The 25,464-nt window shown below is 45.1% G+C and overlaps 1 protein-coding gene across 1 annotated transcript; it reads right to left on the minus strand.

Moving 5' to 3' along the window:
* On the minus strand, nucleotides 1-25,425 carry LOC126535297 (uncharacterized). The gene is made up of 5 exons (XM_050182186.3): nucleotides 25,255-25,425; nucleotides 23,371-23,522; nucleotides 4,110-4,177; nucleotides 2,244-2,330; nucleotides 1-272 (listed from the first exon to the last, which is right to left on the minus strand). The coding sequence occupies exons 1-5, from the start codon at nucleotides 25,348-25,350 to the stop codon at nucleotides 148-150; spliced, it is 528 nt and encodes a 175-aa protein (XP_050038143.1). The 5' UTR covers nucleotides 25,351-25,425; the 3' UTR covers nucleotides 1-147.
* Nucleotides 25,426-25,464: the final 39 nt, after the last annotated feature.

The following is a 25,464-nucleotide window of genomic DNA, read 5'->3' on the forward strand; positions in this document are numbered from 1 at the left end:
TTGAAATCCGTTCTTTTTTATTGAACAAGCCCGAAATGAAGCCAGACAGCAACGAACCAACCTTTTGCTTGTTCTATCAGCTGGGTGGCTGTATAAGTTGCCAAGTGTACACACACATAAAAATCCAGTGAAATGTCGTGACTTTATTTAGTCGTCCTTGCAGAGGTCGTTTTCGAACGTTGGCACTCTGACTTCACAGTTCTCTTCGTACCGCTCCAGGCAGTGCTGAGGAACAGAATGAGCGATCACGCGTTTCACCCACAGCATACAATCTGCAAGTAGTGAGGACAAAGAGTAATGAATTTTATGAACCATACATGAGACAAAACATGTAGCGGGATTTCATGAAGTGGTCGCAAAAAAAAAAAAAAAAGAACGTGCAATGGACGCATGTAATTACGCGCAACAGCCCATTAGAAGAAAAAGAAGCCAACAAATGTACTCCACTTATTCCGACACATTGTCAGATTAAGTGGTCCCATGAATTACATTTGTTGGCTACAGGACTCTATAAAATTAATAACATTTCACAATAAAGAAGTTGAGGAGCACACGATATAAGTATACACCCCATGCAAGCGATCTTGCGCGCGATAGCGACAAGCAACGCGATGGAGATGGCTGTCGCGTTCGCTCGTTGCCTACAAGTCGTACTCCATGCGAGCGATGACTTCGAGCGACGTCGCCCCAGTGTTGCCGGTACGAGGGCAGCAATATAGGCGCCGAAACTAGTGTAACGCGTGCTTTATTAACTTAAGTTGATGTGTTTTACTGTAAAAAGCAGCATAAAATATTTCTGAAAGACTTATAGTAGGTTCTTGTCCTTGCACGTATAAAAATTCAACGTTCGCTCGTTCCGTGCGACAATCGGAAGTACTTGAGTTATGTACATCCAGTTCCGGCTTCGCGCTATTGCCTAGTCGCTGATAGCGCTTCCGGGCGACGAGCGACTAATTCTAGATTTGCAGAACCGAGTGATCGCGCGACAAGAGAGAGCGATTCGTTCACGCGACGGCCCGATCTGTCGCTCGAAGCCGTCGCTCGTCGCTGTCGCGCACAAAATCGCGCTCATGGGGTTTAGCCTATACTATTTAGAGCGGCCACTCAATATTGATTGTTTCTGTTTTCCTGGATACAAAAAAAAAAAAATTCTACAAGAATGTTAACACTGAAAAAGTTATCCGTCTTTCTCACGCATTTTCCAGCCTTTGGTATCAGGAAATCAAGAATGAATAAACAACCCTTCTAAGAAAAACTTCTTTTTGATTCCCGAGTGCCTGTTATAACTACTGCACCTATTTCTAATTTATTATGATTTATATATATACTTACACCAACTTTTTTCTGCTCGGAGCAACGCTCCACCCATGCCTACGCTACATATGCGTAAAAATTTTTGGGATGCTTAGCTGCACGCTTGAGCATACGCGTGTTCAGAAGGCCGCTACTGTGATTGGGGGGGACGCGAAAAGCATTTAGCTAAGTGTTGCCCACTCGCACCCACTTCCTAAACCTACAAATAAAGATGGTGGCTACGTATGCAGTGGTTACCGCAAAGGCTCCCTCACGCCATATGTTGAAATTTGGACGCAGTAACCAAAATTTAACCTTTAGCCCCAATCCTACTTACAAGTACTGCTTTTCGTCGCACAGTTTGCCTTCATACGTGTTTGCATTTGGCTAAAATTCAATTGCTTCTACCCAAGAGGCAAATCACACTTGCGTGTTCGCATAATGCCCACTGATGAATAATGCATTCCTTGATCGGTGCTCTCCAAACTAACGACTCGAGAAAGAATTCAAAACAGGACCAGCGTGACTATAAAACGCGTCACATAAGTTTTCTGCTGTGGAAAAATGTCTCGTTTGCTCTTTCAGTGAGGACCAAAATTTAAAAAAAAGTTGTGGCTGCACACGACCAACTTTTTCGTGAGAAAAGCGAGATTCGTACTTTTCAGCACATAAGCAAATCTGCATGAAAAGGTTCTGTATTCATTATGAGCACACAATTACATTTTTCTTTCTTCTCCTTCAGTGGGCACAATGACGTACGTAATATATAAGCACTTCTAAGACAGCTTCTCTCCTCCCTGTGCAGGCGGAACACATTCTACGTGTCGTCACATTCATACAACATTGTTGCTGTAGTCATACTTCGTGACTAGAACGTGTGAGCGCTACGAAATGAACGCCATGCTCTTTAAAACTACAACAATGACGTTGCAGAGACTGTTCAATCTTACGATCGTGGCCATTGTAGGGAACAATTATGATCATGCAGTTCTTGTAGTCCGTGTAGTTGTAGTAGGCAGTGAAGGGGCGAGTGCGATCTGAAAAAAGGAAAGAAAATTTAGTCCTCTCAACACGAAAACCTATAAACTAACAGCCGTCATTTTGTACTAGTAATTGAAGTACATTAACTGTGAGCTGTGCTATACTTGCAAGGCTATTTTTCAGTCTACTGTGGTGGAGTTTCACACAAATTATGCAACAAAAGTACACAGAGGAACCTGTACTCGCATGTCCGTCCGTGGCCTTTTATGGTGTCTCGTGTGGAATTCGTGCGCTGTAGACCAAACAATGTTGCACAGGCTAACCTCAGTTCAAGCTTTATCGCTAAGCTATCTGCGGTAACGCTTGCGAATGTAAAACATTCACACTACACGTGCTCGCCAGTGTTAAATGCATATCGTGTGCAGGCAAGAGCGTATCAAGCAGCCTGGCTCCTCACCTCTCTTTAAATTCACATACGCCACCATTCAGACATACAAATGTCTGAATGGAGGCGTATGTCTGTCTGAGTGCAGATCAATCCAGTAGTTTTCAGTGTTTCCATGACGGATAAATTTTTGAAAGTACAATCGATGTTCCCTCTTGTTAAAATATTCTTCCGGCAAACAAAGTTTCGCAAGCCAGTAAAGGACACGTATAGCTTCGTTGGAGAAGGGCCTTTTGCCAGACAAGGTTGGCGGGTTACTAAAAAAATAGGTTTACCGCTTCCGTGGCACAAAGAGAAGCCTTGCCCATTGACGATTTCTTTTCAGCTGATGAATAAATTGTGATCTATGTTTATTATTTTGCGCCCTACTTTCAAATTGCTTCAACTGAAGTTTATTTCTTTCTTGTTACAAAGAGGAAACCATGGCTAAGACTGAGAGACCTGACGATAGCAAGAAGGAGTGCGTTGAGATTTACCGGAGCGTGTCTTAAATAGCGCAGTATTATTGCAGTTTTCATCCTAGATAAAAAACTAATAACAGCGCGCACAACGGGACATACAGACTGAGACAGGTGAAGCGCTGTTGATCAATCTGCACGTTCCATTGTTTGGGCTGTTATTAGTTGTTTTTTTCCAGACAAGTACCAACCAGCCCAAGTTAGAACTTTATTTGATTATAGGTTCTTTGTTAATATTTTGGGAAGAAAATCATAATTTTAAGACTGAACGTCGCTATTACAAATTTTGGAATGCCACTCATGGAATGCCTGTGAAGGCACTGAGTAAGCAAAAGGAAAATAAGAGGCGGCCACAACATGGTAAAATTTTCTCAAAGCTGGTGTCCTGACAGCGTCTGGTGGACGTATGTTTAATGTTTTACCAATACTAATATGTTTAATTGTGTTCCAAGAAATTTAAATGTCGTAAGTTGTGAGAAAGCTTGCTCCTCGAAAACGGCTGAAATACACACGAACACGATTCAATCCACAACGCTGCTGAATCGTTGTCGGTACTACGCTTCGAGCACGAAAAATAATATGGGAAATCTTGGCTGAATTTTTCCCTGGCAACGATGTGCATTTTTGCAATAATTGTGTACAAAGAGTCATGAAACGCTGAAACGCAAATTTAATGCCGCTTTTAATGAGTGAACTTAGCTTTCGAATATTTGAAAATGGAATGGATTAGCTACTTGTTAGATTTTTCTTCACTATCTTATTGGCCTCAGATTAAGTAAGTGCGTCAACCGTCAGCTTCCTACGGACTATAGGATAGATGCTAATTTTTATAGTAAATATCCGGCGTAGAATTTGTTGCGCAAACTAATGAAGTCGACGCTATGTTCATAGCGAGGGAACACTCAGAAAACAGCCAATAAAACAACACGTACCATTGTCAACAAAGTAAGTGACCTGGTCAATGGAATTTCCCTCCTCGATATCGAAGCTTACATTTTTCCTGAAAGAGAAAGCTTATTAGTAATGCATTTGGTGCTTAGAATACAACAGTCATTGAATTAATCATAACATTGCTTTAACAATTGTCAGTGGTAGTACAAGATCAGGTACCGGTTTGACTATCCCTAATGCAAGGCATGGATATGATACAGCTCGAGTCACTGCACGTAACAAAAGATGTAACAAGAGAGAAAAGCGGGTTAGTTTGTGTCGATGCATGCTTTATAATTGCATATTTGTTTCGTTACGTCATTTCCCGTGCCAGTATCGCACATTAATTAAATTGCACCCTTGTGTCTGCATAGGTGATCGAAAAAGCCTTTCTTCCGCCTTATATTTAATGGGTGTACTTGTTATAACACCCTTAAAAGATTCATACTGCTACTTTGTATTATCTTTATGAGTCCTTAAGGCGTTACATGTGAAAGATAAACTTTACTCTGTTTAAGGGTGCACGGGTACTTCAACGTTAGAAATACGTAAAAAGCCGCCCGAGCTTCTATGTCAGCGGTTGCCGCAAACTCATTGTTCATACCCGCCATATAGTCACAGTAAGCTACGGGTGTCATCGTGCTACTGGAGTTCCCATGGGTGAAGTTCCCATGGGTGAATGGGAAACAGAGCTGATGATCAACTGACAAGGGAGATATTGGAAGCGCTTGAGATCAAGAAGCGTGGTGTTGACTGTATCAGTGAAGCCTCAGTTTCTCTTTCGACAAAGGAACTGGCGTATCTTGAGAGCGCCACTTAAAAGTTATTCTGTATCTTAGCTTCCTTGTGCGATACAGATTACTGCCCTGTTTATTCTTGTTGTTTTGATCCTTGACAGCAGCTATGTGTTATTATGTCGAGAAATAAAACACTCAGTTGTTACTGCACCTACGTGCGTGTCTCGTGTCTCCTTTCTTCGTGTGTTGTTTTATTCGGCGCCGTCTTTGTAATCATGCTTAACCAACTAGCCCACCAGCACATGCTCATTCAGCTCACTGTGCTGGCTTATAGATCCGCTGTTCAGCGTCAACCAATCACACCACATCAGCGAATCATCAAGATGCATGTTCTTTCTGGTGTAGCGTAGGCAGCGGCGTAATATTGCGCGCAGTAAGCCCTGCACTGTTTGCTGCGGTATCGGCTCGAACAAACATTCTCAGGTACGCGCGGCGCCTTCTCTCGCTGATAAGGATAACACATCAACAATTTGGTGCTGGCACTTCTCGGTCGTGGACGAAGCGGTAAAGAAATGAAGGAAGAGGTCAAGAAAATTGGCAACCAAGTACACGCTTATTTAGAGTGTAAAGAGACAACAAGGAGTCATTAGAAAGAAAGTGAGGGGAACGGAGAAAGTGAATTTGATGCAACAAATTGGCGCAAGACTAACGAGGGATATTTACAGGAGTATGAAGAAATTACAGGGGAAAATCAATATGATAACAAGAAGGGAAGTGCCTGGCTATTTGATGCCCGAGCTGGTTGCCTCAGCACAAAAACATACCGAATCAAATATTCGCAAGTAAATTACGCATGTGTATGCTGCAGCAAAAATCCAGAGACCAGTCAGCACATCCTAATAGAATGCGAAAAGATTGACCTAGTGAGACCCGTAGGTGACCCACACCTTGCAGAAGCGCTTCAACTTAAAATGGACGGAAGCATCAACCTGTCACCTGTCGAGATAAGCAAGAGACGTTTATGGTATATGTGGAAGAAAAGTAGGCAGATATTCATAGGAGCGGATCCTCGACAGGCATACGCAGTGTTACAAGGTAAGTTGAGAAGTTTTGACGAAGAGACGAAAGATTAGAGATCTATACAAAAACACTTGAATGAAAAGCATGTCATGCATACCTGAGTAGCTCAAGCAGGCTAGGTGACTATTTTCACCGGCCCGTTTCAAAGCGAATGCCAATAAAACACCACCCCCCGCATCATCATCGTCATCATATAAAGTATTTCCAAGACAGCGCCAACTCCCGCCGTTCAGGCTCGTGACAATCTTAGACCAGGCCCCGCCTCGCATTACCGCCATATTGTGTCGGAGCTGTTGAAACGGTCATCCATGAGAGTCTAGTAGGGGGGTGCTTTCGTGCGTGTTCCTTACGCTTGTAATTTTCACGGTACCGTGGATGTGTTCGCTAAGTTTACTTTTGGGGCTATCGACGTAGGATAAAAGGTACATGACAGTTTTATAGCTCAAGGCAGCCCATCGTACCAGATTGCTGCGCCCCTTAGATAACGAGCTCAACGGAAGCACGAGACCGATGTCACGGTGATCAGAAGCCTGTTGAGCCACAGTGTGTAATTTACAACAGTCGCATGCCCAGATAATCCAAATGTTGTGAAAATATTCTTGTTGAGTTTCATCACGTAGTGGTCCAGCATGTACTTGCGCTGATTCCTCCATCATTTACTTGCCAGATGTCATGAAAATGGTGGAATGTGGTAATAAAACCACCGTGGCTGTAAATTTGGACTGATGAGTTTTTGCGTTTGTAAGAAGCGTGACACTTCGGCTTGTAAAGTCAATGTACTGAAATATGGCTATGGCCTCCTGAGACCATACACGTACGGTGAATGTACATGGTGAGCTGTCTCTTAACCATATCTGAGGTATTTACAGGCTGTTTTGCTTTATTTTACTCTAGGGACAGTTTTGTATTTGAGCAATGTGCTTTTCCATTCTTTTGGAAAGAAGTCTCACTATGATGCTCTTTCTCACATCGCTGGTTTCACTGGTGGGTCACTGCTAATAGAGCATATATAAAGCAAGCGTCTTTTCCAGGAAAGCGTTTAAGCCCTGACAAGCAGGAAATGTTCACAAGGCGCGCACAAGGGCTTATGCTTTTTTCTAGATGTCTCCAACGGTGCTGTTAATTTATCAGTGTTCGAAAGTCCTGCATCGTTTCCCGCTTCTCCTAGTTATTGGAATAACGCGGACACTCCGGACACATTTACCCCTATTCGTCGCGTGCTTTTCCGTTTAAAGTCTAAGTGCAATTACATCGCCACAACGCACCGTATGCTGTATGTGCAAGTGAAAGCATGCGAGGGTGAGCCGAGGATGGTGGCTCAATCTCGTGGGCGTGGGGAGGCGTTGTGCCGTCTTCCATCGCGCGCAAGGCACCGGGGGGGGGGGGGGGGTATGATTGCAGCGCGGCTGCGTATGGCGTGCGCCCTATCTTGAATGCGATCTGCGATGGGGACAGACTGCGCCGAGTGCACATAGCTGCGTGTGCACTGTATTCCTGCCGCTTAGTTAGCACTGAAGTGAAACGCAGCCTGAAGGTGAATTCGCTCGCTGCTGCTGCCGCACTTCCTCCCACCAGCCTTTTGACAGCGAGTGTGCGTGGCTAGCCAGTGGTGTTCATATTTGCTTCTGCGCGCGCGTGGCACAATGCTTGCTAATTTAGTTATTGAGCGAATGTTTAGAAGTTTATAGGGCCGATAAAACGACACTCCTTACTTCGTGTAGGTGCTTAATAATTTGCTGTCGCAATCGATGGTTCGCTTTTCGGACGAAACTACGAGTTTATATGTTGTCACGTCGTAGTGCCGTTGAAACAAACAGTAAAACCTGTGAATGACGAAACTAACTCTTTATTGAGTGAACTTGTGCCCCGAAAACAGGTTACACTCAAAGCGCAAAGATTCAGTTAGTAAGCGAATGTTTCAACTCTATATGGCCGATAAAACTACTATCCTTACTTTACTGACGAAGCATTGATTCGATTCCGTAGTTGATTCTTGGCCTTTCCTCCGAAACTCTGACTTTTAAAAAAATTATGGTTTCGGGTTTGATGAAATTAGTTTGGGTTGGATAAGATTACGTGGCAGGCCCGGAATAATTTTGATCATCGGGGATTGGTTAGCGTGAATTAAATTTAAGTTGATCAGCATTTTTGCACTTTGCATCCTGAAAAAGTGGGCCACAGCGGCCGCGCTCAAAACAGTGACCTCCAGCTAGCTTCTTATTCCCATAGTGTGTGCCCGGTAATGTAAAACGGTTTCCGGCCAAGTTTGTTATTCTTCCTACTTCTCATAAGCGCGATCTGTATCTAGATAACTGCTGTATCTTCAGTATCGGTAACGGTGCCGTATTTATTCACCTCCTTTTGGCCTTGCCGACATTACATAGTTATACGTTTACGGCCACAATGCCCTGACTGCAAAAAGTGGCGTCAGTATTTTTGTAGGGCCCCACCTAAAACTTTAAGTACACACCATGTGGGTCTGTTTTGTTTCTGCAATAAATTTGTGAGCTTCAACAAAAGCACGGAAAAAGCGAATCTCCTGAGATCGAAACTTGTTCTAGCGTGGCGTTTGTGTAAGCTTTACACCGGCTTTCTTGAGGTGACGCATAAATATTTCAATGCACTTTAGCGTAAAAAACCCGAAAATTACCCCTTTCTAGAGGAGAAGCTAGCTCGGAGCCTGAATTCCCGCTACCAGTCATAGCCTATCTCGAGTGTTCCAACACAATATGGCGGCGCAACAAAACGTGTAACCACCTTGCACGAAAAATCACGGTATCGAGGCACGCTAGTGACTGATAAAGCACCAGAATCTTCGAAAAGCAGGGGTACACGGGGAATGTTCCCCACGTACGGAGTTTATGTGTATCAATATACATGGCTTAAAGCGACGTGCGATAACAGCCTAGGGCCCAGTCCTCGCCCCCTTCCGCGGTCAAGCGTGCGCCCTCCCCTCTCCCGAGAAAAATTTCTGGCTACACTCCTGGCTAGGAGGCATCCAAAGCGAAACGCTATGTGTATTCCTACTACGCCAACTCTGATAGCAAGGGTCCGCAGTAGAAGCGTTCGTAATGAAAATTGACAACGCAGTGCGTATATCGAAAACCTTTCCACTCTTCATAAAGATGGAAGACCGAGTTGGTAGGCGTTCATGTTCAAGTTTTTATTTATTTATTTATTTAGTTTGAATACCCTAAAAGCACCGGAACGCATTACATAGGGGGGGATACAATTCACACATGATATGTCAACGCAATAAAAACGACTGAAGATAACAATGAAACACCGAGTTCGGTAAAAGATACAGTTTATAAAAAAAGAAGAAGAAAAAGAACGAGAAGAAATTAGGGTGAGAGTACAGGGTACATATCATATTTGATATACATGGCCCGCTTCAACGAAACACACGCGGCAGGTGGGGGTTCGAACAGTTCACATTTAGAATATATATATATATATATATATATATATATATATATATATATATATATATATATATAAAGAACTTGAGTGATGCTACAAGGTAAACAGAACAAGTATTTAATTTCGACAGTTTCGATCGGTGGACCGATCTTCATCAGGGCTTATATATATATATATATATATATATATATATATATATATATATATATATATATATATATATATATACACACAACGCAGGCCATGCAAGGAGTGGCAGCTGAAAGTTGATACATTTCAATATGTTTGCAGGGCAGATTGGAAGGCAGACGGGTCAGTGATTGTTACAATACCTTGGGGTGGGGCGTTCCATTCATTCTCTGATAACACCAAAGGGGAATTTTGGAAGTTTTTCGTCCTAGCAAATATGGGATACACTTTGCATACATGGTCTTGGCGCTTGGACAGATAATGGGCGGGCAAGATGGGAGCAGATGAAAAAGATGAACCGTTATAGTAAAGGGAGTGAAAAAAAGACAGACAGAAATATTTCCGCCGTGTGCCAAGATCCGGAAGATTAAGGGTCTGCTTTAACGCAGACGCACTCTAGTATGGAGAGTCGGAGCGCAAAATAAAGCAGGTAGCCTTATTTTGAATTGATTCGATGCAATCAGAAAGGTTAGTTGTGTGAGGGTTCCAAATAATTGAGGCGTAATCAAGGGTTGCTCTTATAAGGGAAATGTATGCACGAAGTCTTGTGTCACTGTTTGCAAGGCACAGGCGACGCTTTAAAAAGCCAAGTTTTTTTAGTGCGTTGTTAGTAATATGCTCAACATGCCTGGCCCAGCTTACATGAGATGTAAAAATAACGCCCAGGTATTTAAAAGAAGAGGTTCGTTCGATTATGCACTTGCGTAGAGTGTATACGTTTAACGGAAAGGTTAGCTTGGAAGAAAATGTCATGACCTTAGTTTCATGTGAATTAATTTTCATCTTCCATACGCGACACCACTCAGCTAATGAGGTTAAATCTTTTTGTAATATGGCAACGGCATCAGGGGTGGTTATCTGTCTATAATTTACACAATCATCGGCAAACAGCCGTATTGTTGAATATATATTCATAGCTACGTCATAATATATATTAGGAATAATAAAGGGCCTAATATTGACCCTTGAGGCACCCCTGACCTAACGCGGCAGAAAGTAGATTGGTTGTGTTATTAATAGTTACTGATTGAGAGCGACCATATAAGAACTCGTTAATCCACTGGGTAGTTTTTTCATCTAACTTAAGGCTGTTTATTTTCATAATTAGACCTTTATGGGGAACACGATCGAAGGTTTTCGAGAACTCAATAAATATTGCTTCAGTATAAAGCAAATAGCGCAAAGAGTCGTGTAGGTCAGTGATTAGTTCGAACAATTGCGTTTGGCATGACCTTTAGTATCTGAAGCCATGCTGGTTGTTGAATAACACATTATTTGCATTAAGATGACCCATAATGTCGGAATAAATTTACGTGTTCAAGGAGCTTACAACAAACTGATGTCAGTGAAATCGGGCGGTAATTACTTGGAGATGAGGGCTCACCGGATTTAAAGATGAGTATGATATGGCCAGACTTCCCATCATCTGGACCACAGCCGGTATCCAGTGATTGTCGGAAAATTAAACACAGTAAAAACGATGATACGTGGGAAGTTAGTTTTAGTAGTTTTGAACTGATGCCGTCCGGTCCATGAGTGGAGCTAAGTGGGAACCTGTTAATAGCCCGTGAAACACCTGCTGCAGTAACGGGGATGGGCTTGCTTGGTTGAGTTATCGTAGAAAAAGAGACGGCACAAAACTGCTCGAGTGGCATTTCGTCGAGTGATGGTTGCACACTTATACCGAGGTCTTTCCTTATGCTTCGTTCAAGTGCGAGTGCTGCGTGAGCCTTCGTCTCCATTCATTATAAACTTTTCAAAGCGCGAGTGTCGTGCTATTTGGGACCACTACAAACAACACGAACCTGAGGAAGACAAGGACACCGTTCCACAAGCTTGAACAAATATGATATGTTCAATTAACTGAGAATAAAACTATTAACTGGGCACAAAGAAAATAAATGAACTTCTTGAGCGGTTGTAGGTAATGTATGCTCCTGCTTTAAAGGTTGTCAGAATTGACATTGCGAAATTATACAGTGAATTATGAAGCATGCTGTAGTAAGGGATCTGGAGTAGGCTGAGCATCATTAAGGTACACCCAAAGTACAGTATAGACCGGTATTTTTTCCGCGTCATCGGAATGCGTCCGCCACGGCCGCAACTCGAACTTGCCACATGAGGTCGAGAGCAACTTGGAGCATGAGGTCGAGGGCAACACCATAGCCACCGAGTCCGTGTCACCGCTTATTATCTTGCTTTGACTGACCGCTTCGCATACGAGAAACAAACATTAAGCCGCACTTCTCGTACACGCACCGCAAAATTTTCACTAGCAGCATGAGCTCGTCGCTCCTGCCGTGAGACTTTCAAGCAACAAATATCTTCATAACATCTTTTGTAAAATGAAGTGGCTATATATACGCCCAACGTATCCAGTTGATCAAATGTTAAAGATATACGGCGAAGCCACAAGGGGAAATTCTCCTGCATGGCGGTACGCCGCAAAGCTTCAAACTTCCTTTAGAGGACAGTGATTAAAATGCGTAGAGAGCTGTTTATTGCACATGGATATCTTCCAATCATCGCATGTGTAAGTTTGTGTTCTATGCAAAGTGGATGCTGTTTTCGTTTATTTTAGAAAGGCCTTCGAGGTAGTCCCGCACAACTTACTATTATAGAAACTGTCATTTCTTTGTCTGGCTGATCCACTTAATGGTTGGCTTAAAGATTATTTGTAGAAACGGCAGCAAAAAGTGGTTCTGAGTGGCGCGATGTCACGAACGGTTAATGCTTTATCGGGTGTGCCTCAAGGGTCGTTATTTCGGCCGCTGCTGTTCCCCATTTTTTATGAATCATTTAAGTGAGTGCCTCGTTTCGAATGTCAGACTATAGGCGGGTGATTGCGTTGTATACCATCTTGTGACACGTGTGGATGATACAAACGTGCTGCATTTCGAGCCCGAAAAAAGTATTCTTGGTGTGCCAAATGGAAGATGGACATGAGTATAGCAAAATGTTATCATGTTCAGTATAGGATCAAATAGAAAAAGATATCTAGTCCCTACATTCTAAATATTGCTTTAATGCAATGCGTTAACTAAGTCATATACATTAACTGCGACATTGGATCGGACCTCCCACGTTGACATAACCACTAAAGCGTGTCGACTTTTACACGTTTTCAAGAGGAAAGTCAAGTACGCGCCCAAAGCTTTGAAGGAAACCTTGTATCTCACTTATGTTAGGCCGGTGTTAGAATACGCACGCACAGCATGCGACCTCTTCACAAATGTTTCTGCAAGTAAGTTAGAGAGTGTTCAGAAGGAAGCTAAAGGTTCTCAGTTAAAGGTGCTCATCGGAGCGGCAAATTTGTTCTGTGAGAATGTGTGCGTGGTGACACATGTCCGTATATGTGCCCCTGGGTTTGTGAAAATACGTTTTTTTTTTTCCTGCGTTACTGGACACTATGGTGACTACGACGGCCAATAACAGTGTGCGTGTTCTCACGTCCAGCCAGCACGTATTGTAGAAACGTTATTCCACGTGCTTGTATTATAATAGGAAAACGCTCAGTGCTAAGACCCACAAACGCTGCTCTCATAGTTCCTTTTGGCGCAAGTTTCGCATTCATTTACAGCGCTCTACGTGGGGAGTTTGCGGGTGCACTTAGACAAGGCGTTTTCGTTTTAGCTGCACCAATTTTTTTAAAGGTCGCCTATGACAGATTGCACAATTCTGACCCTTGATCTCAATTACTCGTTTATGCAGCCCATTACTTATAGGAGAAATCAAAATCTTCAGTCTAATAAATAGTGTACTTACACTAAGTTTTCAATCAATTACTTCACGCCACATGTTTCAATCTACAAAATATAGTTTGCGAGTTAACAAGGCCTATCCACTAGGAACGAATTGTCTGGACACCAGTTCCAAGATATTATTTTCAAATCGTCCATAGAAATTATGCATTCGTGTTCAAGTTCCTTTTGTGCCTTAATACACAATACTGTGGCTTCTTAAAAAAGTAACTAGAACGCCAACGCATTTTGTCGGATACTTTCAAAATCAATATCTCGGAACTAGTACTGTCGAGAGAATTCTTTCTAAGGGGACACACCGCTCGAACTCACCGGCCATAATTCGTAGATTGAAATATGTGGCGTAAATAATTATTTAGAAAGTCAATTAGTGTATTTACGGTAATTAGTCAATTGAACATACTGGATTCTCGTAGAAGTAACGGCCACCTCACCGAGTAATTAAGATCAAGAGTTAAAATTATGCTATCTGCCATAGGCAATATTTAACAAATTTGGTGCAGAAGGAAAAAAACACCCCGTATGAGAGCCAATCCTAGGTTCATTTACTTCGATCATATTGGTTAACGCAGAGATTAGGCGCTAAAATTTACCTTGTTCTCTAATCGATCTTACTTGTATTGATTGTAGACGGCATTTAGCTATGGAAAAATAAGTTTATATAGGAGTAAGACCGAGAAGCAAAGGATTCCTTCTAGTAAACTCAAGCCTTTACTGAACATGCCATGCCCAATTCGGCTTTCAAGCACAAATAGTGCTCGATAAAGTAAAAAATGACACGTATGTTGTTCAGTTTCATGTGCTGCCAAACCAAAGACTGGCTCCTTTAAACTTGTACATTACCTCTTGAACTGCAATAATCACTCTGGTGTGTGCGACAGCTAGTGGACTTTCCTAGACCTTGATAATTCATTACATCTTATGTAGGGCGACAGGCGTGCTTTCTAAACACTGACGGAAAAAACCAAGAACAAAATAAAACGGGCTACTGCTACAGAATAAAAACCACTTGCGACAGAATTCATTTCACGATGATTGTCGACGGCAGTGGGTGAACATTACCGTAGTGTGTGAGCATTAGAATCAACATGTCTGTTGTGCGGGAGGCTCATAGCCGTATTGTTCTGCGCGGCTCGTCCACCCGCTCTTTAACTTTCATCCGGGAGCGCAAGTGTCGCACGGCAGGAGGCAGGCAGACAAGACAGCGAGCGCACGATACGCGGCTCAGGGCTTCTCGGTGAGCGCTGAAAACGTGTTTCCTTTGCTTACTTTTACACACAAGTTTTAGGTGCTGTTCAAATTCACCAAAAATATACCGTGTACCTAGGCGCGTTCGAGGCCGCGTGCGTGCGCGAGATTCGGGAAACACGCTGTTGGGACCACTGTGAATTGACAAGGAGAATGACATGCGCGTGTCACACGTAACCCGATTTCGATTTCTTGAGAGGAAGGTTTAGGTCGGGTCTCCTAGCTAAATACGTTTGAAAGGATAAATTGTTTTTCTCGGCAATCACTGAATCTATTTTCAGTATATTACTGGCATTGAAACAAAAAGTTAAAATCTGAGTGACTGTTGCAAGTAGGTTCTTTCATTTACGCCATCATTTTTTAATGAAAATTATGGAGCTATCAAGTTTACAATAATATAAAGTTGTATATATATATATATATATATATATATATATATATATATATATATATATACAGCCAAAAGAGATCTCACAATTGTCGAAACTGCATGCAACAGTCCATCTAAAGCGGACAAATTAGACGTAACATACCTGGCTTCGAAGTCTACCACTAACACGTAAGTAGGACATTCGCAAAACCTTTGTAAACCTCGTAGGAAATTCACGGTGGACGCAAATTATTAAATAAACTTAGTGCACTTTGGATGTTCTAACAAATGCAGTTTAAATAACTGCAAGATCTGTTCTCCCTGCAGAGTTACGGATTTGTCACAATAGTGCTTCTATATTTTCAAATTCGCAAATTTTCTGCAATTTCTGCAATACAGTAAAATTAATACCCTAAATTTAAGCTTTCCTTCCAGCAGTCAATGGGATTTCACTTTCTCTTTCAAGTGCAATAAATTTCTTTAGAATATGCCACGTTGTAATCTAAGGAAAGAGTTTCTGCGTTCTACATGCATTTGAATAAGAGGCATCGAAATTGGGCCCGCGTTAAGGCTTCCTCTTAACTGCAGTTGCGGTAATAGGGAATATCGTAAATACTTGGTAAAACTGAACTCTTCTTTAAAAAGGGAAAGGATGCGTAGAAAGGTAGCGAAGTTATCCAGGAGTAGTTGCAGTTGGCTACATGCACGGGGGGAAGGCGTAGGGGGGTAAAAATAGGAAGAGAGTGGACCAGGAGAGCAAGAGAGCCGAACACAAAGTAACCGTGTGTGGTAGCGGTTGCAATCGTGGCAGCAGCTGGCGCTTTTAAATTAAATTATGGGGTTCTACGTGCCGAAACCACTTTCTGATTATGAGGCACGCCGTAGTGGAGGACTCCGGAAATTTCGACTACCTGGGGATCTTTAACGTGCTCCTAAATATAAGTACACGGGCGTTTTCGCATTTCACCCCCATCGAAATGCGGCCGCCGTGGCCGGGATTCGATCCCGCGACCTCGTGCTCAGCAGCCCAACACCATAGCCACTGAGCAACCACGGCGGTTGTTAGCGCTTTTAAAGTTTGTCTGGAGGCCCGGTGACCGCAGGAATCTGAGTAGCGCAATAGAGCCTTCTGCGGGGACTTTCGTTTGGTGCACTGGCCTATAGCATTTAGTCCAGGCAGTGGCCAATTGTCCGACTGATCCGGCGCTCTGCATGTCACTTGCCTCTTGTTATTAAAGCACGGGCCGACACAGTCATCGATGCAATGCATACAAAACTCATTGGACCATGGACCCTATGAACAACTGGCGTCCGGAACTCGACGCACCTATCATCACAGCCATGGCAAGGGGCATGTGTTAATCATTCAATAACTTCCACGACACTGCAGTATCGGGAGAAACGACCACGCCGATGAAGCCGCCTGATCTGCACATGAAAACGGCCAATGTGTTTTGATACCGCTTTCGCGAACGGACGCTGCGATTGGGTGCAATCGATGTCCCGTGAAGGTAGGTTGTCCCTGTGGGACTCGAACTTTTTCACGATGTATAGATTACGTTCGTTGTTTCCGCATATACTGATACATCAGCTGTGTGGCTCAGCACGGCGTGAACAGACCATGTTGCACTGTTTGCGGCTAGATGTCGCATTTATAAACTCTTATGCCTTCCATGCTGGTACATAAAGTGATTACTAAGTGGCTCTGACATTGCGCTCACAAGCACGAGGCAACGGGGCCAATTCCCGGCCGGGTCGGCCGCATTTCGACGTTGGCGAAATGCAAGAACACCCGTGTACCGTTCACTGGGGCACATTAAAGAATCCTAGGTGGCGGATAATAATCCGGAGTCCCCCACTACACCGTGCCCCATAATCAAATCCTGATTTTGGCACGTGAAAGCCAAGATTTTTTTTTTACTTTTTTCATGGTAGAATGGCCCCCAGCTCCATATGCGACACGTGCGGCTGTGATGGAATTATTTTTAAACAACGAAGCGACGCCTATGGAAAACATGGAGCAACATTTGCGAGAGTATTAAGAGGTCTGTGGTTGAAAGCGTAACTACGCTTTGCTTTCTTCTGAACCACTTCGGTTTCCAGCAGACGTTTGGCACAACCGGTAGTTCCATGCCCGACCGGCCCTTCAGAGCCCGATTTAGGCATCTTAGGTTAACGGCATTGGTGCGTGTTCAACTCCAAGACACTTTATTCTGCTATGATATTCTGCACTGTATCTTGTTTATGTTTATCGCCAACTACGAATTTGTCGACAGTTTCCCGTGCTCGCACATCGGCACTTTGAGGTTCGCTTAATTTTACGGGCTTTTACAGACACCGAGCACGATCACGAGGCTGTACCGATTAGACTATAGGCGCTGGTCTCGTCACCCGGTCCACACTGTTCTGATTTCTCTAATACGAGAATGCTTTACAAATCTCATGATATGACAGCTCTTATTAGAAGTAATTAAGTAGGTATGGAAGTTGTCCCTGGCACACTGCGGAACCTGTGCGGGTGCAAAACCAGCCACGTCCAATGTCCACGTGGCAACTTATAGAACCGCACAGCGGCGTAATAGAGTATTCCTAGCACTGCCGAAAACTTCGAGAGACACTTACCGCTGCTAATCCATGCTAATCCTGCTAATCCCATGCTCCCTGTACCGCAAGCAGATCGATATATGTTACCACTGCGGCCGCCTCGGGCACCGCATGGACGTTTGCCCGTTCCCTAATAACAAGATCTGCCGTGGCTGCGGTGCTCGCAACCCAGATCAAGATCATCAGTGTACACCCAAGTGCATGTTGTGTGGTGGACCCCACCCCACAGCGGACAAAGCCTGTACTGCCAGATACAAAACGCCGTACGTTATACGAAGACGCCTCGGAGAACGTCGAGTAGCACAGCATTCAGCCCTTCATTCAGAAGATTTCCCGTCCATGGAGACCAAGCACCGGTCCCGGTCCCGCTCCGTCTCCAGACCGAGGTCGGATCGAGGTCGGTCCAGATCAAGATCCACGTCGACTCCAGGAGCCAGATATACCTCAGAAAAGGTGAGCTTCGCAGAGGCCCTGACGGGCGTCTCGCGAGAGGGTCACGTTAAATCCCCCCCACTGCCTAAACCCAACACAGACAACACAGATAACACAGACATCAAACACCTTAAGAAAGAAAACGCAGTTATGCGTGATTTAATCCAAAAGCTTACCCAGGAGGTTCACAGCCTCAAACAACCCAAAACCCAACCCACACCTAACACCCCAGAACCCGCTACCAGCAGCCAAACCGAAGAACTCTCAAGACCAGCCCCAAAAAAGCGAGCCCTCCAAGAAGGAGCTCAGGGCCAAGTACGCTCCGAAGTCAAGGATATGCTCATAACACTCCAAAGCACGGTGGAAACTTTACAGAATTCTCTAATCGCCCTTATGCACAGAGTCACCACCATGGAAGCTAATATTCAAACCCTTTTCATACAACCCGCTTCCACCGCTCAAACCGTACCCATGGACACCACAGGAACCGTCGCCGCCACCCTGCCACCTGTGGCATCCCCTATCCTTCATCATGGCCCACACTAAAACTGACACAACATTGTGGCAGTGGAACTGCCGCGGCTACCTCCATAAACAACCCGTTCTCCGTCAACACCTCCGTGCTACTTCATGTCAACCCGACGTAATCTTGCTCCAGGAAACGCACAATACTCCGGTCAGCCTTCCAGGATATCACTCTTTCACTGCGAACAACGCTCCACACGGAGTCTCCACACTCGTTCGAAAAAGAATTACCGCAATCGAACACGATCTCAACGATCGGCGCACCGAACACCTCTTCATTGAGCTCATCCCGCACAGAAAACGAAAGGAAGGAATATTTATCCTCAATATCTACAATACTCCATCTCAACGCCATAGCCGATTTCTAACCCTCTTCAAAAAGGCCCTTAACATCGCAGGCAGCGGCCCCCTTATCATCGGAGGTGACTTCAATCTCCCGCACACAGGATGGGGTTACAGACGCAGCTCTGCTGCAGGTCGTAACTTATGGCAAGACTCCCATGATCTCGGGCTTACGCTCATTACTGACCCAGCCTTTCCCACTCGCCTCGGCACTTCTACTGAACGAGACACGACGCCAGACCTCACTTTCACCAAAAACGCAGACAACGCCCATTGGCGCAACGCCCAACACGACCTCGGGAGTGATCACTCTATCATCGAAATTACTCTCCCACACCTAACAGCCGTTATGAGAAGAACAAGGGACTTTACTTGGACGGACTGGGATGCGTTCCGTAAACGCCGTGTAAGAGCAACGACGGACACTCCCATTACCGACATAGAATCATGGTCATGTGATCTACTGTCTGATACTAAATCGGCCACCCGCATTATCACAACAGACGCCCCGACTGAGCGCATGGACAGTAGACTCGCCCACCTTATCGAGGCCAAGTCATCCATCCTCTCTAGATGGAAGGGAGAACGGCTCAATAGAAGACTCAGACGGAAGGTTGCACTTCTCAACAAGGAAATTGAAGCACACTGCCGCGTTCTAAGTCACCAACAATGGACAGAGCTCTGTCACTCTCTAGACGGGCAACTCCACCATCCCCGCTCGTGGAAAATCCTCAAACATTTGATTGATAGCACCACCACCCGCTCATATCAACAAGATCGCCTCACCAAGCTTTTATTCACAGAAAGCAAAACGCATGGCCAGGACCACGTTAAGAATAGCTTATGTGAAAAGTACATCCCATCTGGGCCCACTCAACCTCACGGCCCATACACAGGGACCTCCAACCCTGCCCTTGATGAAGATTTCAGCGTGGCAGAGATTCATGCTGCCCTACATAAGCTGAACAGCCGTTCGGCGCCAGGCCCAGATGGGGTTACGAATAAAACACTAAGAAATCTAGATGACCCCTCGGTGCAACAACTCACCGAATACATCAACAACTGCTGGCGCCAGGGATCAATTCCCCCGACATGGAAAACGGCCAAAGTAATTCTCATCCCGAAACCCGGTAAGCCATCTAGCCTCGCCAATCTCCGGCCCATATCGCTAACTTCATGTGTAGGCAAGGTCATGGAGCACGCACTCCTAACCCGTGTAAACACTCACCTCGAAGACACATGTGCTTACCCCCACTCGATAATTGGCTTTAGACAGCATCTTTCTACCCAAGACGCTATGCTCCAACTTCAGCATCAAATCCTAGATGGCAAATCCCGTCACACGAAGGCGATCTTGGGCCTCGACCTCGAGCGCGCCTTCGATAATATAAGGCACTCCACCATCCTCGAGCGCATCTCCTTGCTCAACCTTGGAGAACGCACTTATAACTATGTAAGGGACTTTCTATCCAATCGAAAGGCCTTCCTGTCGGTCGGAGACATTCGATCAGAGGAACTCTCCCTCGGCAGCACGGGCACACCGCAAGGCTCTGTCATTTCCCCAATACTGTTTAATCTGGTTATGCTCGGATTAGCACAAGAACTACAAAAACTCGACGGCATTGAACACACCGCCGATGATATTACAATCTGGGCTGCAAAGGGCAGTGACGGCCAAATCGAAACTGCCCTACAAGACGCCATTGACGTCGTAGAAAATTATCTTGAAGGCACGGGACTCCGCTGTTCCCCCGAAAAGTCGGAGCTTCTCCTATACCGACCCACACTCCGTGGACGCCCCCCGCGGGGCTCCACGACTAAACGCCAATACGAGGAAATAGAGCTCAACCTGAGGGATGGCAGACCTATACCCGTGGTCCCTTGCATCCGCGTTCTTGGTATGACCATAGAAGCCAACGGAGCTAACTCTACGGCTATCTCAAAGATCCTTCGACAGACCGCCAATACATCCAGACTGCTGAAACGAGTGACCAACCGGCGAGGGGGTATGAAGGAAGACAGCCTCATCCGCCTTGTCCAATCTTTTATCGTCTGTCACATTACTTATGTTGCGCCCTTTCTCAACTGGTACAAAGCTGAAAAGACTAAACTGGACATCATCATTAGAGGAGCCTATAAGCAGGCCTTAGGACTACCCAACCACACCAGCACGGATCTTCTACTACAATTAGGTATCCACAACACGCTAGACGAGTTAATCGAGGCCCAACGTCGATCTCAACTAGAGCGGCTTACTCTCACGGAAACGGGCCGCAGCATTCTAAACAAGCTTAATATCACCTACCACCGTCAACATGGAGACAAACACCCAATACCACGCGAAATTCAGCAATGGATACACGCCGACCCTATTCCAAAAAACATGCACCCAGACTACAACAAAGAACGCAGGAAGGCACGAGCTACTTCCCTCATCAAAGCTTACGCCAACACAGCGGGTGTCACCTTCGTCGACGCAGCTGAGTACCAAGATGGACGGCGCTTTGCGGCGGTTACCACAGCAGGCGGCTTGCTCCGACATGCTGCCAGCATCATTACAAAAAATGCCGAGACGGCCGAGGAAGTGGCCATTGCCCTGGTCACTCTTGACCCATCCTGTCACACCATACTGAGCGATTCTCGCGCAGCAGTCAACAACTACATCAAAGGTCGTATTTCTCATCAATCACTCCGTATCTTACGACAAGCCCCGCATTCGTCTGAAAATCAAATCACCCTCGTCTGGATCCCAGCACACGCCGGCGTTGTCCACCCGCGCCTCACCAACCTCAACGAGGTTACACACTCCGTAGCACGAGGACTAGTCAACCGTGCCGGAGACGGTGCAGGTGCACCCGCAGGGCGCGACCGCCTTACAAGATACAACGACCTTGTAAAGTCATTTTACCTCGCAAGAAGAACCTTCCCCACCCATCACCGCAAGTTAAACAGGGCACAGGCAACCACCCTTCGCCTGCTACAGACGAATACATACCCCTCCCTCACACGCTATCACACTATATGCCCCGACATCTACCCGAGCCAGACGTGCAAGGTCTGTAAAACTGAATCGGCAACACTCCCCCACATGCTATGGGAGTGCAAAGATCAATACCAAGAGCTTAATCCCGTGACCCTCTCGTCGAGATGGCACGCCGCCCTGCGCAGCTCCCATCTCGACGACCAACTCTGGGCGACCCAGCAGGCCTACGAAGCGGCGAAGAGGCAAGACCTCGACGTCCCATCGTGGGAGGCCTAGGCCCAGCCGACAGAACTGCTGGTGTTCATTAAAGTTTACTCTCTCTCTATCTTCTGTGCGTTCCATGTCTGCGCATACTCTCGCCTGCGTTTTAGCTGCGCCTCGGTAAGGCGAAACGACAACGTGCCAAGCGTCTCAACGCACACGCTAGCCCACGAGGAGTTCCTAATTCGAAGGGCCGCTTAACGGCGTTCAATTGAACGTTACTACTTTTTTATTTAATGGCGAATTCGGCAAATCGCGCCGACGCTCGCCCTGAGGCCACGATGATTGGATGAAACGGTGCATTGGGCCGCCCCGGTGCGCACCGCTACGATTTGACTAATTCGCCATTATACACTCGTTTTGTGTGCTCGTGACGTGGCGCTACCTCCTGCCCATTGGCTGCGCCGCCACATGCTGACAAGGCGTGGACTGGGCCACACGTTTAGTCAGCCAGATGGCCGCGATGTGACGTGCGCATTGACGCACCCATTGGGCACACATTAGTCAACCAGAACCGTGGAGCCCAAGTAGCGTCGGGAAAGCGTGCACATTTGGCACCCTCAAGGCCAGTGTGGCATTCCCACCCAGATGGAAATTTACCTAATATACTTTTCAATGACATTAGTTTATATTGTTTACAAGAAACTCCCGGAGAAGTTTGAGGTCAATCCAAGTGTTTTGACGTGTTTTTAGTCTTTGCCGTGGGGCATTTTTCGTACCATCGTTGCGTCACGCCGCCGACTACAACGCTGGATTTTCGCGTAATGAGGTCTATAATGCCTTTGTATTAAAAAGCATATATAGGCGTTTCGGCACGCCCTTGCCAATATATCCGCACCACAGCTGTCATAAGAAAGAAAACGATGCACTAGAGAGCACAACTCATTTGTGATTGAGGCAGTAATGATAACCGCCGAGTGATTGCGCTGCACTGAAGCATTCTTCGCCATATCCGCATTTCTCTCTCTATCTCCCTTCGTTCTCTTTCTAACGAATTCTAATAGGAATCAAAACCGCCATCAATCAAACTGCGGATTCTTGTGCACAAAAGCCACAATTTGTGCGCAAGACGCGCCTTAGTGTGGGCCCTCGAATAATTTTGGCCCTCCGGGCTTCCTGACGGTGCAGCCAAAGCTTAGCATATGAGTGTTATCGCAATCCGCCCCCGGCTGAGTTCGTAACATCGGCTGCGAATGGAACCAGGGACCCCTTTCTCAGACGAAGGACGCAGCAGCGAGTGATCTAACGCAGCGGGTTCTGTTTTGTATGTTTTGTGTGTTGTAAGATTACGAATTAAGAACAGCTTACTTCACTCGGCCCTCGTCGTCTCTGAGGCGCCAAACGTAGGTGGCCTTCTTTGCTTGTGGATCAAAGTGCGTTCGAATGGCGCTCAGGCACTTGAAGGACGAGTCGTTGCTCGACGTAGAGATGCTAACGGCTCGTGGGAATGCACCAATCATCTGTAAGAAGCAGAGAAGGAAAGAAATGTTCTATTTCTACATATTGCAGAGAGCTGTTTGTTTTAACGCAGAGTTTCAGCATAATTTGTGCGCTACATGATGAGTTTTTTTTTCATGAACTTTTTTTCAGAGATGCTAACGGCTCGTGGGAATGCACCAATCATCTGTAAGAAGCAGAGAAGGAAAGAAATGTTCTATTTCTACATATTGCAGAGAGCTGTTTGTTATAACGCAGAGTTTCAGCATAATTTGTGCGCTACATGATGAGTTTTTTTTTCATGAACTATAACAAAATATTTTTAGAATTGCAAAGCAGTCTTTCAAATGTTGCCTCCTATATCGCCACAGCGCTTTCCATCTCGGAGGTGCCACTTTTCAAGACAGCCAATTCATGTCGCACCTTCTAAAATTGCCAAGTAGATTGCGATGATCCGCGAATAGTTCTTTCAGAATGACTGCCAGCAAACGGGGCAGACTCCGTATCCAACGAGAGAACAAAAAAGGAAACATGTCACTCTTTGCCCCTTCAAAGCGATTTGTTGTGATAGCGTTGAAGTATAGTGGCACCATTTTGTCGCAGAATGCTATCCACTAAACAATTTCTTTAATTTTATATAATAATTCAACTGAAGTGTGAAAACACTGCACATATCGTTCATTTGTAACTTTGCGGCTGCATTAAATTGTCTCCATTTTTTAAGTTCGCAGGACGTAGAACTAGAGGTATGTGCCGCTTCACGGCCACGTTTCGACAAAAGAAGTGATTTTTATTCGCTATTACTGTTTATTTATTACTGTGATAATATGACACACATTACGTATTAGCATATTCGACTGTCTTACGTAATGGGGCTGCTGAAAACTCACTGGAGCGACGCCGCTGCGATCGACAGCGACGCACATTTTTATGACCTTATAATAATTTACCCGCTTCAGGGGGAGTGCTTTAACGTGTCACTTCATGATCAGAAAGGCCCGCCGTAAGGGTTCTGCACGTTTGTACAAATCAATATCGTTGAAGAGTCCTTTGAAACGTAACAATAGAACTGGGCTGTTGCATATTCGGGGGCTATAGATTTCATGGTAGCAAAAGTTGAAATTCAGTATAAAAGAATCAGTACTAGCATCGTGGTCCTCTTTGTCTCCGCATCAAAACGAATACTTAAACTAATCAGCAAGGGTGATGAAAGCGACGGATCACAAATGTCTCACAATCTTGGAACATAAAGAAATTTGCGTAGTTTTTCGTTCCTTTCGCAATGAATTTTGCGTAATTCGAGGAATATCTGTTTTCACTCAAAACTTTGTTTCGTTCATCAAAATAATGCTTTGCCTAAGCATAATAATCCTAAACTAGCCTATATTCTAAGCTTAAGAATAACGTAACTCTCAATTTTGTTTCTGACAAGGTCTCACATCACCCAAGTTTATCGCTGTACGGGAGCTTTTGGAGTACGCTACAAATGAAATAATACATGTTTCTATATCCTGCGTTCCTTTGTGAGTGAGAGCAGGAGGTTCCCATTTGCGGACTGAAAGACGCGTCATAAAATAAAAACAAATATAATTATTGGCAGTCGTCTGGTGAGTTTTTCTTGATGCGGGATATCATATATTTGTTGATAGCATATTTTTGGCATGCATGAGGAATTGGCATCTGGTGAGTTTAATATGGCAATCTAAATTAAACATTGCAAAAGAAGGACACCTGGAGAAAGCCTGGCAAACTCACCCGAAATGCGTCCGTTGGTTCTCGGCGATTCGCAGCAATGATGGCAGTAACCAGCACAGCTAGCACCACGCACGTGGCCGCGTTCCACCAGCCCATTTTAATGGACGATGGCCTTTTTGGGCTGTTCAGCCTATCGAGGAGGACGGAATGCAGGACGACTGACGGGGGCTAAGGGGCCACAGGCTCCTTAAATGGCGACTCAAGATCTCT

Source organism: Dermacentor andersoni, chromosome 7 (assembly GCF_023375885.2).
Source record: "Dermacentor andersoni chromosome 7, qqDerAnde1_hic_scaffold, whole genome shotgun sequence".
Classification (NCBI taxonomy): domain Eukaryota; kingdom Metazoa; phylum Arthropoda; class Arachnida; order Ixodida; family Ixodidae; genus Dermacentor; species Dermacentor andersoni.

Bases quoted from the DNA above. Each gene is read 5' to 3' on its own strand.
- LOC126535297 (XM_050182186.3), bottom strand. From the start codon at position 25,350: ATGGGCTGGTGGAACGCGGCCACGTGCGTGGTGCTAGCTGTGCTGGTT. The intron at 23,523-25,254 runs GTGAGTTTGCCA...TGCTTCTTACAG, and splicing joins AACCAACGGACGCATTTCGG to ATGATTGGTGCATTCCCACG. The intron at 2,331-4,109 runs GTACGTGTTGTT...TCCTTTTTTCAG, and splicing joins CACTTACTTTGTTGACAATG to ATCGCACTCGCCCCTTCACT.